The sequence below is a fragment of the Salvia miltiorrhiza genome, chromosome 8 (assembly GCF_028751815.1).
Source record: "Salvia miltiorrhiza cultivar Shanhuang (shh) chromosome 8, IMPLAD_Smil_shh, whole genome shotgun sequence".
Taxonomy (NCBI): Eukaryota; Viridiplantae; Streptophyta; class Magnoliopsida; order Lamiales; family Lamiaceae; genus Salvia; species Salvia miltiorrhiza.
This window is the reverse complement of record NC_080394.1, coordinates 22,965,773-22,981,586: the sequence shown is the minus strand read 5'-3', so window position 1 is coordinate 22,981,586 and position 15,814 is coordinate 22,965,773. Positions and strand designations below refer to the sequence as shown.

At 39.4% G+C, this 15,814-nt stretch overlaps 3 protein-coding genes across 3 annotated transcripts; all 3 read left to right on the top strand.

Moving 5' to 3' along the window:
• The first annotated feature begins 5,330 nt into the window (after nt 1-5,330).
• On the top strand, nt 5,331-7,048 carry LOC130998207 (uncharacterized). The gene is made up of 3 exons (XM_057923637.1): nt 5,331-6,052; nt 6,180-6,345; nt 6,479-7,048. The coding sequence occupies exons 1-3, from the start codon at nt 5,331-5,333 to the stop codon at nt 7,046-7,048; spliced, it is 1,458 nt and encodes a 485-aa protein (XP_057779620.1).
• Nucleotides 7,049-7,419: 371 nt separating this feature from the next.
• Nucleotides 7,420-9,392, top strand: LOC130998206 (uncharacterized). The gene is made up of 2 exons (XM_057923636.1): nt 7,420-8,581; nt 9,253-9,392. Exons 1-2 carry the CDS (start codon nt 7,420-7,422, stop codon nt 9,390-9,392), a joined length of 1,302 nt encoding a protein of 433 aa, XP_057779619.1.
• Nucleotides 9,393-13,063: 3,671 nt separating this feature from the next.
• On the top strand, nt 13,064-14,590 carry LOC131001937 (F-box/kelch-repeat protein At1g23390-like). Its single transcript, XM_057928583.1, has one exon. The coding sequence runs from the start codon at nt 13,309-13,311 to the stop codon at nt 14,425-14,427; it is 1,119 nt and encodes a 372-aa protein (XP_057784566.1). The 5' UTR covers nt 13,064-13,308; the 3' UTR covers nt 14,428-14,590.
• Nucleotides 14,591-15,814: the final 1,224 nt, after the last annotated feature.

Here is a 15,814-nt window from a genome sequence, read left to right as displayed (position 1 = left end):
ATGTTTAAGATTTATTATTTTTACATGAGCAACACATAATTGCTAGCTCTGTTAAGCTTTCTTTGTGGATACAACTTGGGCAACTTATCACACTACGATTGACCTCGTTCTCTTGCGAGCAATCTAGAGATACACTTTAGGTTGAACAGTGTACATAACCTTGTTGGTGCAGATCTCCTTAAAAAACTTAGCGCATCTAGTGCGCAATACTGTAAGTAATGGAATGTTGACATCCGCTATTTGGAACATTTTGAGCAAACTCATGTTATACTGCAAATACTGTGAGTAATGAAATGTTGACCTCCACTCTTTGGAACATTTTGAGCAAACCGTTCATCTCTTTGGCTTATTTGTTTTTGGCCAACTGACCTGGGAATGGTGATTTGATACCCACCTTAGGTTTTTCTTTCATCTTGGGCACATCGTCCCTCTTCCTGGTTTCTCCTCCTTCTGATGCTCTTCTTGTTCCTTGTCTTCCACATTCGTGGGAAAAATCTCCTTCTTTGGTACTTGCACTACTTTGGCAGAAGCTCCTCGCTTCTGAGGTTGACTGCATTGACATGAGCGTTGGGTAGCACTTGGATCTGGGGAGGTAAATTTGTTGCACATCGGCCATGTGAGTGTTCAAGTTATGAATGACCCCTTCTAGTCTCAAGCTTGAACTTGTCATTATCCTGCAAGATCTTGGACATATTTCACTGAGTCTCTTGCATCACTTTGAAAATGGCCTCCAATATGGGCGCTTTGCCGAATACGGCGGTTGTTGATTCTGCTGCTGATTTGGAGGTTGGTTGGGGGCCAGCTAGTGATTGTCCCTGTACCATAGATTCTCGTGATTCTTCTATGATTGGTGGTATCCTTGCCCATCCTGATCATAATGATGCTTCTGTCAATAGTTTTCTACATTGTTGTTGCTATTATCCCAAAAGCATTGACTTGCTCTTCTTCAAATATGGACGGGCATTGATCCGTCATGTGATTGGCTTCCGAACACAACTGGCATGCCTTTATGGGCTTCTTGATAGTATACTTCATCATCTCCACCCTTTGCTTGACTGCATCACAAAGTTCATCCACTTTGTTATTATTAGAGCTGGCAAAATCGGCCCGGGCCAGCCCATATTTAGGGTTGGGTTGGGCTCTATAAAATAGAGGCCTAAAAAAACCCGGGCCTAAAAAGCCCGCCCAATTAACCCGCCGGGCCGATCGGGCTTTGGGGCTAAAAAGCCCACCCAATCATTTATTTATTTATTTTAATTTTTAAATTATCCATTGTAATTAGAGTAATTTTCTACATCTTCTCTCAATTTTTTTTCCCGTAACATCTCTACTCACGAAAAGTGGGTCTTTTCATTTTTGGAATGGAAAGAATATATAAATATAGAAGAATGAGTTGAACAGAACTCTGAATGGGACCCATTTGGCCATTGTGTGTGTCTGATTGTATATTTTGTTCCTCGTGCTATGCTCATTGTGTATCATACTATCAGTAGTGTGTAATTGATAGATTAGGATCATGAAAAATCCATGAAATTGCTTTGAGTTAATTGTTGTATTTTTAGTTGATTGTGTATTGCGATTCAGACTATCATTGTTTGGATTTATTTTAATTTTTTTGAAAAAATAAAAACAGAATTTAGTGAAAAAAAATTATTGGGCGGGTTTGGCCCGACCACCCGACAGCCCGACCCGGTCAATATTAGAAAGCCCAGCCCGACGCACCCATTTTGTCATCTCTAGTTATTATTTAGGTTTGTGGGCACATCAGGTGTGCTTCCTCTGGTCACAGTGCTTCCATGCTCTCGGAAGTCCTCCACCATCTCAGCAAAAAGTTGAATGCTTCACTGGGCAACTTATTAAGTATCGATCTTCCACACGCCGTATTCACCAAAAGCCTCTCATTTGGCCTCAACTTATTTACAAAATATTGGATTATGTCATAGTCTGAGATCTGGTGCTGCGGACATTTGCCAATATTTGCTTGAATCTGCCACAGTAGTCATAAAGTGTCTCTCCTATGTTCATCCGTATGATGTTTAACCTCTTCCTTGCGCTCTAGATCCTGGATGCGAGGAAGTACTTCTTCAAGAATTTTTACTGCATCATCCGCTATGTGGAGACGCTCTATGTCGGCAAAGTGTATAACCACTCCCTCGCTTCATCTTGTAGATAGAACGAAAACGAGATCAAGTGGATATACTCTATTTACCTTCAATTTCTCTAACTGTCTCGCGCATCTCTGAGGGTCCTCTCTGGGCATATCACCGAACATTGACAAGATCTGTATGAAGGAGTGTTTCAACTCCCTATTTTCATTGATTGTGGGTAAAGTGATGCCCAACAGTCTCGGGTTAATGTTGTTTGGGAATATCATTGCCCTCAAGGTCTGCTCCTGGAGTGGGTTTGTACCTCCATTCTCTTCTGGTGCTACCATTCTGACTAGCTTTGGGCCGAACATAGCTCTTACGGGTTTTCTTCCTTGACGTCTCCTAACTCTCGCTCTTCTACGTCTTGCATTCATTTAGATCTCAAGATAAAATCACAAATCATTGTTTTCTCCTGCAAGATTAGGTACAAACATGCAAAGCAAAAGTCGAAACATACAATCAAAAGTGAGTACCAAGATACTAGGATGCCGATTTTTCGGCAACAACGCCAATTTGCCGAAGCCCATCGTCAAGACTTTGGGCAAATGAATTTGAAAATTGTCCTATACCCACCCACTATTAGGTTCTGGTAATGGCAAGTATATGGTCGATCCCATAGAGAGTTAGTGTATATTTGTATTCGATGTCACAAGTGTCATAATTAAAATGAGGGTTGCACTTTGGTCTAAGGGCTAGAACTCTCATTTGAACAGAATGTAGACTTTGATTGTTGGTACCAAGAACTCTATCAAGCCGCTCTAAAATATTATCCACCCCCCGTTGGTTATTTGTCCAAGTGAATGGATCTCCGCTAAAACCCAAATCCGTTAACCCGCAATCATCAGCCGCTTTTCGAAAGTCACATAAACGACTATCAGCTTTGACAGCACCCCCTCTCTTCTCAAAATGGTACATGATCTCATTAAAATCCCCTCTACATATCCACTTATCCGCCACTTGATCCAGAAGACTTCTCATCAGGTTCCACGTCATAAAATGTTCTTCCACTCTACTCCATCCATATAAGCCACAAAAATCACATTTTTCATGATAAGAGTCATCAATCTCAGCAAGAATATGGTTACTGGAATAGGACTTAATTCGAACATTTAGATCATCATTCCACAACAGACAAATCCCTCATTTTCTCCCACCTGCTGCCATATCACAGTTTCTCGCAAAACACTTGTTAAAACCACTTTTATTAAGAACCTCCGTCCACTCAGTAGAAAGTAATTTAGTTTCCATTAAGAAGACTAAATCGGGCCGCTTTTGTTTGGATAACCAAACCAACTGACGAATTGTCGCCGGGTTCCCAAGCCCCCGACAATTCCAAAAAATGCAACTCATTGTGCTCGGCGGGATTGCGTCGAGGCAATCTCCGCCGTTGTTGCATTAGAAGAAGTAGAACCATTTGTAGTTGCACCTTTCATTTTTTTCTGAGCTAAATCAGACACCACGTCCTGCATTGGAGCCTCCTCACATCTCCCTTCATTCAGATGGCGCTTATTGGCCATAATCTTCTGGGTTTCTGTAGCTGGTTTATCGGTTTTGGGTTTTCGGGCAAGTCGGGTCCACTTTTTATGTGTAGTGACAGGGTTCTTTTGTGGAGTAGGCATAGGGGGGCTAGTGAAAATCAGACTTGGGCTGGAATGTATAGGTTCAGACGTGGTTGAGGGTGATATATGTAGGGACTTTAAGAGTTCATCTGTTGGAGTGAAGGGAGCTAGAGTATTAGAGCAATGGGTTGTTGGGCTAATTTTTGTTGCGGGTACACCTAGTGGATCGGCTGTGGCATCAGGAAAGATTTTTCCTGGTGGGGGAGTATGTTCAGTAGATGTAGAGAGGGTCTTATGTGGGGCTGGTTTTTCTGGGAAACCTTCAGTATTATTGGGGTGGGTTAGGTCATTCTGTCTATGGTTATGAAGGGATATTTGAGCTGGGATGGGTTTTTTAGTTTGGTTTATGGGGTTGTGAGATGTATTGGTTTGGATTTTCTGTTTAATCTCAGGGATAAGGGATGTGGTATGGGTACTAGTCTCTTGGTGGTTTATGTGCTGCCGGGAAGATCGAATTCGTTTAAGAGGTGAAGCTTTAAGCTTTGGGCCATATAACAGATCTTCAAAATGCTTGCCATTAACATCCTCATCCGACTCCTTCTCACACCACCTAGTATGATGGCCTATCAGTCCGCATCGATAACAGAAGATAGGCAGATTCTCGTATTTGATCGGGGCCCAAATTTTCTGTCCGTCCACAACGATAGTCAACCCTCTTAAAAGAGGTATTGTTATATCCAAACTAACTTTAATTCTGGCAAAACAACCTTCATAGTTCGCATCCATATCAATCTCCTCCACCCCCCCCAATTTGTTTTGCAAGGTGATTGAGAACCTCACGTCTCATACACTTCATCGGCAAGTCATAGATCCTCACCCAAAAACTGCCCTTATTTATTTGTATATTGGAGGGTTGTACTGATCCATCTAAGCAAGCTATCGCGAACAAATATCCATCGAAGTGCCACGGTTGCCGTCGTAGCACCCATTCTCTGTCTTCTTCATTCATGAAGGTGAATAGGAATAGATTCTTCTTCCACTCCCTCGCCTGGAACTCATACTTTGTCTTCCAAGATTTTCGCATGATCTCCAACAGATGAAAGGCATTCGGGGGACGCGGAGATATAAGTTTGCCAACCAAACTCTGGGGAGAATTTGTTTTTTGTTTAGATGCTCCATCATCCAGTCCCACAATTTCCACTACCGCCGTCTCACGATCAGTTGGTGCTTCAATACTCGGAATCCCATCATAACCCGAATACGGCTCGCCTCGTTCCATGACCTGCACACCACAAAAGAGAAAAAACTGAGAAAACAAAAACCAAACAACCACACAACTCAATCGGAAACAAGCCCCGCAAAGAAACAAAAGAAAACCACGGGGAGAGAGAAGACAAAGAGACACAGAAGAGGCAGAAACACCGCCGACACAAACAGTGAGACCTGGACGCCGACTCTCAACGGAGGACCAGAAACCCTAGACACCCTAAGGAACAGAAACCCTCCGGGATATGAAGTATCTCATCTTTTAAGAAAATCGAGTGATCACTGTCCGTTGAACTTGGTTTTAGATCGACCTCCGTCAGATGTACAAAATCGGCCTAAACCTTTTAGGTTTGAGGCCATGTGGTTACGAGATGAGCGGTGTGGGGAGTTCTGTAAGGAACTTTGGCAAACGGGTGGGGCAGCTCTTTTGGCAGATGATGTTTCCTTGAAGATACAGATGATGGGAAGGGAACTGAAATTATGGGAATCGAGGAGCTTTGGTCGTGTTAAAAAACGATGCAGCGAGATTAGAAAGGAATTAGCAGAATTACAAAAACCATCGTTGGAGGCTTCGACGAAAGATGACCAGCGGGCTCTTGAGAATGAACTTGATGAATTATTGCAACGTGAAGATGTGATGTGGAAACAAAGATCCAGAACTGACTGGATGGCGGAAGGGGATAGGAATACTAGCTATTTCCACAAGGTAGCCGAGGGAAGAAGGAGCCGAAACCATATTAGAGAGATTAAGATGGTGGATGGTAGAGTTACTAGAAAGAATGAGGAGATGGATGAGGTGTTTAGATCATACTTTCAGGAGCTTTTTACGTTGGAATCCCCTCATAACCCAGATGTGGTGCTTCAATCCATTGAACCTGTTGTTACAGAGGAGATGAACAGAGAGCTCACCGCCTCCTATACTCAGGAGGAAATTGTCCAAGCATTGAAACAAATTCATCCTCTCAAGGCCCCTGGGCCTGATGGTATGTCTGTTGTTTTCTATAATTCTTGTTGGTCGTCGGCTCGTTTTGAAGTTGTCCCAATTTTGCTCGATATTCTCAATAATGGTGCTACACCCAGGTCTTTGAACGATACTTTTATTTGCCTTATCCCAAAAAAGAAAAAAATGCACTCTTCCTTCTGATTTCCGCCCTATTAGTTTGTGTAATGTTATTTATAAAATTGTTTCGAAAACTATTACGAATAGGCTTAAGAGGTGTCTTCCTTCCATTATTCATGAGAGTCAGTCTGCGTTTGTTCCTGGTCGGCATATCACTGATAATGCCATTTTGGCTTTTGAGATCTTTCATATGATGAAGATCAATAAAGCCAAAGATCATGGAGTGTTTGCTTATAAACTGGATATGGCCAAGGCATATGATAGAGTGGAGTGGTGTTTTTTGGAATCTATGCTTTCTCACTTGGGTTTTCATTCTAATTTTGTTGATTTGATTATGAGATGTGTCTCATCTGTGGCCTTTCGAGTGTTGGTGAATGGTTTTCCAGGTGACTCATTTGTGTCGTCCCGGGGTTTACGATAAGGCGATCCTTTATCCCATTTTTCTCTTCCTCATGTGCGCGGAGGCTCTCTCTGGGCTTCTAAGACAAGCGGAAACGAGGGGCTTGGTGCATGGGGCTAGATTATGCCGAACGGCTCCAAGAGTGAGCCATCTCCTCTTTGCTGACGATTTTATTATCTTCGGGAGGGCAAACCAACAGGAGATTAATGTGGTGAAGGAAGTTCTCAGAGAGTATGAAGAGGTGTCGGGACAAAAAGTTAATCTGGATAAGTCCACCATCTCTTTTAGCGGAGGTGTGGCCACGGCTAAACAAGAAGCTTTGGCTATTCAGATGGGAGTGGGGCTTACGGGTTGTAGGTCCAATTATCTTGGGATTCCGAGTATTGTGGGGAGATCGAAAACTGAGATTTTCCAGATGTTGGTGGACAGAACGAGGAAGAAATCTAAGGATTGGAAAAGAAAATTCTTATCGAGGGCTGGAAAAACTGTGCTTATAAAGGCAGTTCTTCAATCGATTCCGACCTACCTTATGAGCTGTTTCGCACTACCCGAATAGATTTGCAATCGTCTCAACAGTGTGGCAGCGAACTTTTTCTGGGGTCAAAAGGATGAAGAACGGCGGATTCACTGGAAAAGTTGGAAGAAGTTATGTCTGGCAAAAAGTGAAGGTGGAATGGGATTTCGAGATTTAGTGTTGTTTAATCAAGCGATGCTTGCTAAACAAGTTTGGAGGATTTTATTAAATGGCTCGTCAGCTCATAAGCCATCTTTTGCATGGAAAAGCCTACTTGTGGGACGTGAATTATTGGCGGAAGGGGTTGCGTGGAAAGTGGGTGACGGATTGAGGATTAGATTGGGAGTTGATGCATGGATTCCGGATGGTAGTGGCAAGTATAGTGTGGCTAGGATGCTGGATGTAAGTGGGGAATGAGAGTGAATGATCTGTTTGAGGAAGATACAACGACATGGGACGGGAAAAAAGTGTTGGCTATGGTCGACTCAAGGGATGGTTGGAAGATTCTCTCACAACTGCATGGGAGGATGGATGGACCGGACCTTCCCTTTTGGCTCCATGGTAAGCTGAATATGTATACTGTTAAGTCGGGTTACTGGTTGGCGAGCTTACGAAGGAGAAGGGCCGATCCTTCTACTTCGGATCAGTTTAAGGATCTATGGAAGTGGATTTGGAGTTTAGAAGTGATTCCAAAGGTCAAAATGTTTATGTGGAAATGTCTTGCTGAGGCACTCCCAACAAATACTGCATTGCGGAAAAAATCTATAGATCTGGATCCGATGTGTCGTCGATGTGGTAATGGTATTGAAACGATGGAGCACGCCCTTCGTGATTGTGTGTGGATGAAGGTTTTGTGGGCTGTTTCCCCTCTTCTTCTCCCTCCGATTCTAGAAGCTGAAATCTGCCCGATCCAGGCATGGTTTGAACGCATTAGATCGGTGCCCCATAAAGAAATCCACGCTACTTTTGCTTCTATTGCTTGGGCCGTTTGGTATACTCGAAACCTTCTTGTTTTTCAAGGTAAGGAGACGGATCATAAGGAGTGTCTGACGATTGCTCATCGTGGAACTTGGCCGAAAACTGTTTGTGAGAACCCCAAATTTTCAATGCCGACTCGCATTTTCTGTTCTAGACCTGGACAGCTCAAGGTGGCATGTGACGCGGCTGTTGCTCCAAATTTTGGGATTGGCGTGGGCAGTATCTTAATGGATGGAGAAGGGTCGGTTCAGGGATGCAGGTATGGAGCGTGGAGAGGAGCTTATACGAGCTTAGAGGGAGAGGCTTTAGCGATTCTCGAAGGTTTGCGGCTTTGTGTGGAGAAAGAAGCGACAGACGTTGTGGTGGAGACGGATAATCAGGAACTGTACTGGAGTATTACCAGAAATGAAACAGACCTTTCCTACCTTGGAGATACAATTTGTGAGATTCGGGCGTTGGTTGATTCTTTGGAGCATGTGGAATTCAGCTGGACAAAACGTGAAGGAAATGAAATGGCAGACAAATTAGCTTCTCATGCCTTATCTGGTTTTTATCCTGTTCTTTCTCATGATGTTTTACCTTTTGATGTAAACAATGGTATTGGTTAAGTTATAATATTCCCTTTTGACTCACAAAAAAAAATAGCTTAAATAAATCACAAAAAATATCAATAATAAAATAGACCTAGTTTAGGCATAGTCTTATTAGGTATTGTATACATTTTTGTTCACCGATGAAACCTTTCTTTAAAATAAAAATGAAAATAAAAATAAACCAAATTTTGCCATTACTTTTATATGAACAATGAATGAATGACTAAGCAATAGACCCAACAGGGATTTAACGTGAAAGCCAAAGCATTTAGCAGCCAACAACATATATAAGGAATTTAATATTAGAAAAACAATTGAACATAATTGAATCCATATCAAAAACATATGTTATATCAACTCAAGTGCATGTCCTAAAATAGTACCTTGAATCTATTTATTATATAAAGCCAGGATAGTTTTGGCAAAAAAACGCAGTGAATCAGTGCAAAAACGCAACGCACATTCCCGCCTCTTTCTTCAGCCTTACAATTTTTTTTTCGATTTGCGTGCGATGTGTTCCATGTGCACTAATTAATGTTCATTTAATTCTTCCCCTTTTCAAGCAAAAAAGGCATCTGACACCATTTATTACAGCTCATTTTATTATTTCTCTCTCTTTACGTCTCCTCATTTCTCCTGATTCTTTCATTATTATTTTTTCTCTACAATGCTCAGACTTCTTTCTTCTAATTTTATCTGCTGCTCTTGGTGAAAATCGTAATGGAGAAGGAGCTCATTCTCTGACAAAGGTGATTCCTCTGGCGAATAAGATTCCTCTGACAAAGGTGGTTCCTCTGATGTATCCATTCTGCTGATGGGGCCTATTCCTGTGATTAAGTATTATTCCTCTGGCGAGTATGATTCCTCTGCCGCAAGCTATCTCGCTGCTCCCCGTGATTCCCCTGATAAAGTCATTCCTCTGTTCCGCATATATTACTCCTCATCAACTTCTTTCTTACAATATGAAATTTTATAGATTTTTTTGAACCAACTATACTGAATTTTTGGAAAAAAAAAAAAAAGTTTAATGAATGTTTCTACATAGAGAATAGAGAAAAAAATATAATTCCTCTGGCGAGTGTGATTACTCTGGCGAGTGTGATTCCTCTGGCGAGTGTGATTCCTCTAGCGAGTATGATTCATCTGACGAGTGTGATTCCTCTAGCGAGTATGATTCCTCTGACGAGTGTGATTCCTCTGACGAGTGTGATTCCTCTGGCGAGTATGATTCCTCTGGCGAGTGTGATTCCTCTGGCGAAAGGTATCTCGTTGCTCCCCGTGATTCCCCTGGTAAAGTCATTCCTCTGTTCCGCATATATTACTCCTCATCAACTTCTTTCTCACAATATGAAATTTTATAGATTTTTTTTGAACCAACTATACTGAATTTTTGGAAAAAAAAAATAAAGTTAATGAATGTTTCTACATAGAGAATAGAGAAAAAAATGTAATGCCTCTAGCGAGTGTGATTCCTCTGGCGATTATGATTCCTCTGGCGAGTGTGATTCCTCTGTCGAGTGTGATTCCTCTGGCGAGTGTGATTCCTCTAGCGAGTATGATTCCTCTGGCGAGTGTGATTCCTCTGTCGAGTGTGATTCCTCTGGCGAGTATGATTCCTCTGACGATTGTAATTCCTCTGGCGAGTATGATTCCTCTGGTGAGTGTGATTCATCTGGCGAGTCTGATTCCTCTGACGAGTGTGATTCCTCTGGCGAAAGCTATCTCGCTGCTCCCCGTGATTCCCCTGGTAAAGTCATTCCTCTGTTCCGCATATATTACTCTGCATCAACTTCTTTCTCACAATATGAAATTTTATAGATTTTTTTTTGAACCAACTATACTGAATTTTTGGAAAAAAAAAATAAGTTAATGAATGTTTCTACATAGAGAATAGAGAAAAAAATATAATTCCTCTGGCGAGTGTGATTCGTCTGGCGAGTGTGATTCCTCTGGCGAGTGTGATTCCTCTAGCGAGTATGATTCCTCTGGCGAGTGTGATTCCTCTGGCGAGTTTGATTCCTCTAGCGAGTGTGATTCCTCTGACGAGTGTGATTCCTCTGAAGAGTGTGATTCCTCTGACGAGTGTGATTCCTCTGGCGAGTATGATTCCTCTGGCGAGTGTGATTCCTCTGGCGAAAGCTATCTCGCTGCTCCCCGTGATTCCCCTGGTAAAGTCATTCCTCTGTTCCGCATATATTACTCCTCATCAACTTCTTTCTCACAATATGAAATTTTATAGATTTTTTTTGAACCAACTATACTGAATTTTTGGGGAAAAAAAAATAAAGTTAATGAATGTTTCTACATAGAGAATAGAGAAAAAAAAATATAACCCTAATATTTAAGTGTGAATGTGACTGTGTTAGCACGTTTTAAGGAGTATTCATAATTTCGTAATTAGATATGCTAATATAGATAATTAATATATACTTTTTTGTATGTTATACTTTAATCTATATTTGAATTTTAATAATTATAATAATTCTCCGATAAAATTCGTCTCCATTTGATCATGCTTCACCAAAAAGATATATGTGAAAAATTTAAAATATGATTGTTTTATTTTTTTTTAGGGGAAAAAATATGAGTTTAAGCTAAATGTTTTTAACTAATGAGTGTGATTTATGAATTTTATTAAAGTATGCAATGAGAATGATATCTGTTGCATATTCATTATATTGCCTTATTTATTATTTATGTGCATCTAAAATGTGAGAATTAAATTAATTTAAAACATTTGTTTTTCAATGCAGACATATTTGTATTTTTTAGAAAATATATTAAAACAATCATTCACATAAAAGAGTAAATGTGATTTAAATCAAAGTTGTGAAACAACTGTAAAAAATAAAAGAGAGATGAAAACAGAGGGATTCCATATCTTTTTTGCTGTGTATTTTTTTTTTTTTTTTTGTAGATATAAATAGATATAGATAAATTAAGTTGCTAAGTTTTCTACACTTTGTATTAAGCAATTGATTTTGTTTTTAAAATGTATGTTTTATTTCTGAAACCTATAGCAAAATAATGCGTACTTTAGATATTTTAGCTTCGTACAAATATTAATGTGACATAAATATAATATATATGGGCTCGAGTTTTGGATTTAGCATTTAGAATGCAGCTGAAATATTAAACAGAAAGTTATCTGTGTGAAGTGAGAATGAAATGCAATGAAAATAAAAAAAAAATTAATGGAAGTTAAATTTCTTTTTTAATAAGAAAAAAAAAAGTACTATAGAGGAAGTTAATTTTTTTAGAGCTTATAACTTGTGTAATTTTATACAATGTTGGTTGAGTAGCATAGAGGAGAAGACGGGGGCTAGAATTTGAGGTAAAACGACGTCGTTTTACGCCCAACTAAATGACGTCGTTTTGGTTCCCGTCCGGCGGCGCCATGTCATATTTCAGGTCACTGAAAAGTGCCATGTCAGCACTCAATTTGGGGATTTTTGAAAACCATGCAAAATTGATCAGTTGGTTAAGTTCAGAAAAAATTTGATAAAAAAAAAGTTCATGGCAAACTTCAAAATCGACCCAAATTTCATGATTTTTTACGTAATTAACCCAAAAATATATTAAGTATTTTATCTAACAAAAAATTTCTGATTCATAACCCGTGCATAGCACGGGTGCGGCACTAGTAGGTCAAATGAAATAATGGAGATAGAACTCTTGTACTTGGTCTAACTAAATGATAATGGATAACGTGTGTTGTAAACTTGAGAAAGGAGAAGAAGAGAGAATATCGTAGAGATGACAAATTTGTAGAAGCGTATTATTGTGAAGACTAAAAGCTTCTTTTTAAAGGGAGATACAAAGTTAAGATTTAAAGTTAAGTCATCTATATAATATATAAAAGAGGAGTTTTTTTTTTCTCCAATATTTTCCTCCATTTTTCTCTCTCTTCTTTCACTAATTTTTTCACTATTTTTTTCTTTAATTTTTTTTTTCTAAACACCATCAAATTTAATTTATGAAAAAAAATACTTAATATACTACATTTTAAATTTAAGATTGTGAAAAGATCTTCAATATGGTATAAAAAAATCATCAAAAATAAGTTTAAAATTAATAAATTATAAAAAAATTCAAATTAAAAATATTTTTTTTGTTCACTCTTCATTAACAGTTTACAATTTTTTATTTATATATGTTTATGAAAAATATTTATTTATTTATTTATTTATTATGACACTTAATACTCTATAATAATAATAATAATAATAATAATAATAATAATAATAATAATAATAATAATAATAATAATAATGTGTAATGTCCATTTTTATTATCAAATAATTTAAATTTATTTAATAACTCTTATCACTATATTTTTTATACAAAGTTGAAAATATATGTTTCAAATTTAAGATTTTATTGAGTAATTGATTTAGATTATTTTATTTTATTATCAAAACATATTTTTTATTTATTTATATTTTTCATTTATTTAATATTTAAATATATCATGTTCTGTCGTGCATCACGAATGAATTTTCTAGTTATATTAAATAGAGAATAATATATTGTATCCATATTTACAACAAAAATCTGCCACATTAACTGTGAACACATTAAGGTGTGCATAATTGTGGACACTAGGTAAATGAAACTGATATATATATACTACTCCTATAGTCCTATATCATGCACAGAATATTCAAACACAAATTACACTTCCATCACTTTCCATAACTGATCAAATGTATAGATAAATAGAAAAGAAAAATGGCAACGAGACTGAATCAAGAAGAAGAAGCGGAGATTCACGGCGACGTGCTAGAAACCGTCCTCTCGCACGTGCCGTCAGTCGACCTGGTCTCCGCCTCACACGTTTCAAAATGGTGGCGCGGCGCCGTCTCCTCCTCCCTCCGCCACCAAAATCCGCCGAAGCCGTGGCTGATCCTCCACACGCAGTCCACTCGCCCCCCGCACGCCACCGCCGTCCACGCCTACGATCCGCGATCCGACGTCTGGATCCGCATCCGGCGCCCTCCGATCGAATACGTCGCCGCACTCCACTCATCCTCCGCCGCCAGTCTCCTCTACATGCTCTCCCCTTCCGCCTTCGCCTTCTCCACCGATCCGCTCCACTCCGATTGGACCATCGCCAGCCCTCCCCGCGTGTGGCGGATGGACCCGATCGTCGCCAGAGTCGGGGGCGCCGTCGTAGTCGCCAGCGGCGCGTGCTACTTCGAGGACGATCCGCTGGCGGTCGAGATCTACGACCTCCGAACGCGCGCCTGGCGCGCGTGCGAGTCGATGCCGCCGACTTTGAAGGACTCCGCCGCCGCGGCGTGGCTGTCCGCCGCCGCGACGGAGGAGAAGCTCCTCCTCGTCGAGAAACAAACCGGTTTGACTCACTGGTTCGATCCGATTTCCAATTCCTGGTCCGGTCCGATCGTGTTGAAACCGAGCCAGCCGGTCCGGAGCTGCCACGTCAGCTTCTCCAACTCCAGCGGCTTGATCATGATTGGAATTTGTCCAATTGAAAACAAAGAAACAGTCAAACTGTGGCGAATTGGGGAAAACGATTTCTCGTTTGAAGAGATCGGAGAAATGCCGGAGGAGTGTGTAGCCGGATTGAAGAGTGATTCGGTGGATTTCTCCATCGACGTTAGAGTAGCGAGCAACCTCGTGTACGTTTATAATTCACCGGCGGCGGAGGAGGTGGTGGCGTGCGAGATTACGACCGGTGGCGGCGGGTGCCGGTGGTGGAAGGTGAGGAATGTGGTGGCGCGTGACGGCATGATTTTGAATACGTCGGTGTTTACGTGTGCGGAGGTTGGGATCGGCGACTTGCAGCGAGCCATAACGGCGAAGAGCTGGCAATTCGAGGTGGTTTGAGTTGAGATTAATTCGGCCCACATCGGGTGGATAATTAAGAATTTGGATTTTCATTAATATATCGCTTTCTCACCAAGTGTTTCATTTTGGAGATAAAAATTTATTTCTAATAAGTGATTTGTTTTTAAAATCTATCGAAAAATTATGCTAAGTTTCTGTTTTACATTCGTTCTCAATGTAATTTTTTTAATTGTTTCGTTTCTAAACAATAATTAATGATAAAAAAGATAAATTAATTTATTTTGTATTAATAACCTTTGTAATGTAGTACTATGAGACACTTAGTCGAAAACGAAGAACATAATAGTTGAGGTTTTTTGAAATTGTTTCGTTTCCAAGCAATAATTAATGATAAAAAAGATAAATTAATTTATTTGTTACTCTCTTCGTCTCATTACAAATGTCTCATTATTTTTTGACATGAAAATTAAGAAATACTCCCTCCGTCTACAAAGATTGTGTGTTTATTACTATTTTCGTCCATCCACAAAGATTGTGTGTTTTCTTTTTTGGAAATCTATTTTATACTTTAAACCTCATTCACACTCATACTATCATTCAATATTTACACAATACACACCCTTTACTTTTACAATTTGATGAGCCTCATACTATCATTTAACAATAAAATCACATCTTTCAATTTTTTTTATTAAAACCCGTGTCCTCCACTCCATCACACACTCTTTGTGGACGGATGGAGTATATAATTAGTAGATAAAATGAGTTTGTGAAAATTATTTAAGTATTATTTTAAAAGTAGGTGTAGAGAGAGAATGATTGATGAGCCCATTAATTATGAAGTGAGAATATATCTTTTTGTACCAAAACATAAAATATACCCACTCTGTCCCAACTTAAATGGTGCGTATTTCTTTTTAAGTCGTCCCAATTAAAATGGTTCCAACTTTTTTATTAAAACTCGTGTCCTCCACACCACCACACACTCTTTGTAGACGGAAAGAGTATATAATTAGTAGATAAAGTGAGTTGGTGAGATTATTTAAGCATTATTTTAAAAGTAGGTGTAAAGAGAGAATGATTGATGAGCCCATTAACTATCAAGTGATAATATATCTTTTTGTACCAAAACATAAAATATACCCCCTTCGTCCCAACTTAAATGGTGCGTATTTCTTTTTAAGCCGTCCTAATTAAAATGGTGCATTTCTATGTTTGATAATAATTTTACACTACAAACAATGTGACCCCACACATCTTCACACACTTTTAAACTACAATCTTATTCTCATTAAATCTCGTGCTGAAAAGAAGTGCACCATTTAAGTTGGGACGGAGGTAGTAGAAGTTTTTTACACTCATCCATAAGTGTATAAGTTTTTCATATCAAAATCAATAAAAATACTAAAACACTCCTAAATAATGA

Bases quoted from the DNA above. Each gene is read 5' to 3' on its own strand.
- LOC130998207 (XM_057923637.1), top strand. From the start codon at position 5,331: ATGTGGTTACGAGATGAGCGGTGTGGGGAGTTCTGTAAGGAACTTTGG. The intron at 6,053-6,179 runs GTCTTTGAACGA...TATTACGAATAG, and splicing joins AATAATGGTGCTACACCCAG to GCTTAAGAGGTGTCTTCCTT. The intron at 6,346-6,478 runs GCATATGATAGA...ATGGTTTTCCAG, and splicing joins ATAAACTGGATATGGCCAAG to GTGACTCATTTGTGTCGTCC.
- LOC130998206 (XM_057923636.1), top strand. From the start codon at position 7,420: ATGAGAGTGAATGATCTGTTTGAGGAAGATACAACGACATGGGACGGG. The intron at 8,582-9,252 runs GTATTGGTTAAG...TACAATGCTCAG, and splicing joins ACCTTTTGATGTAAACAATG to ACTTCTTTCTTCTAATTTTA.
- LOC131001937 (XM_057928583.1), top strand. From the start codon at position 13,309: ATGGCAACGAGACTGAATCAAGAAGAAGAAGCGGAGATTCACGGCGAC.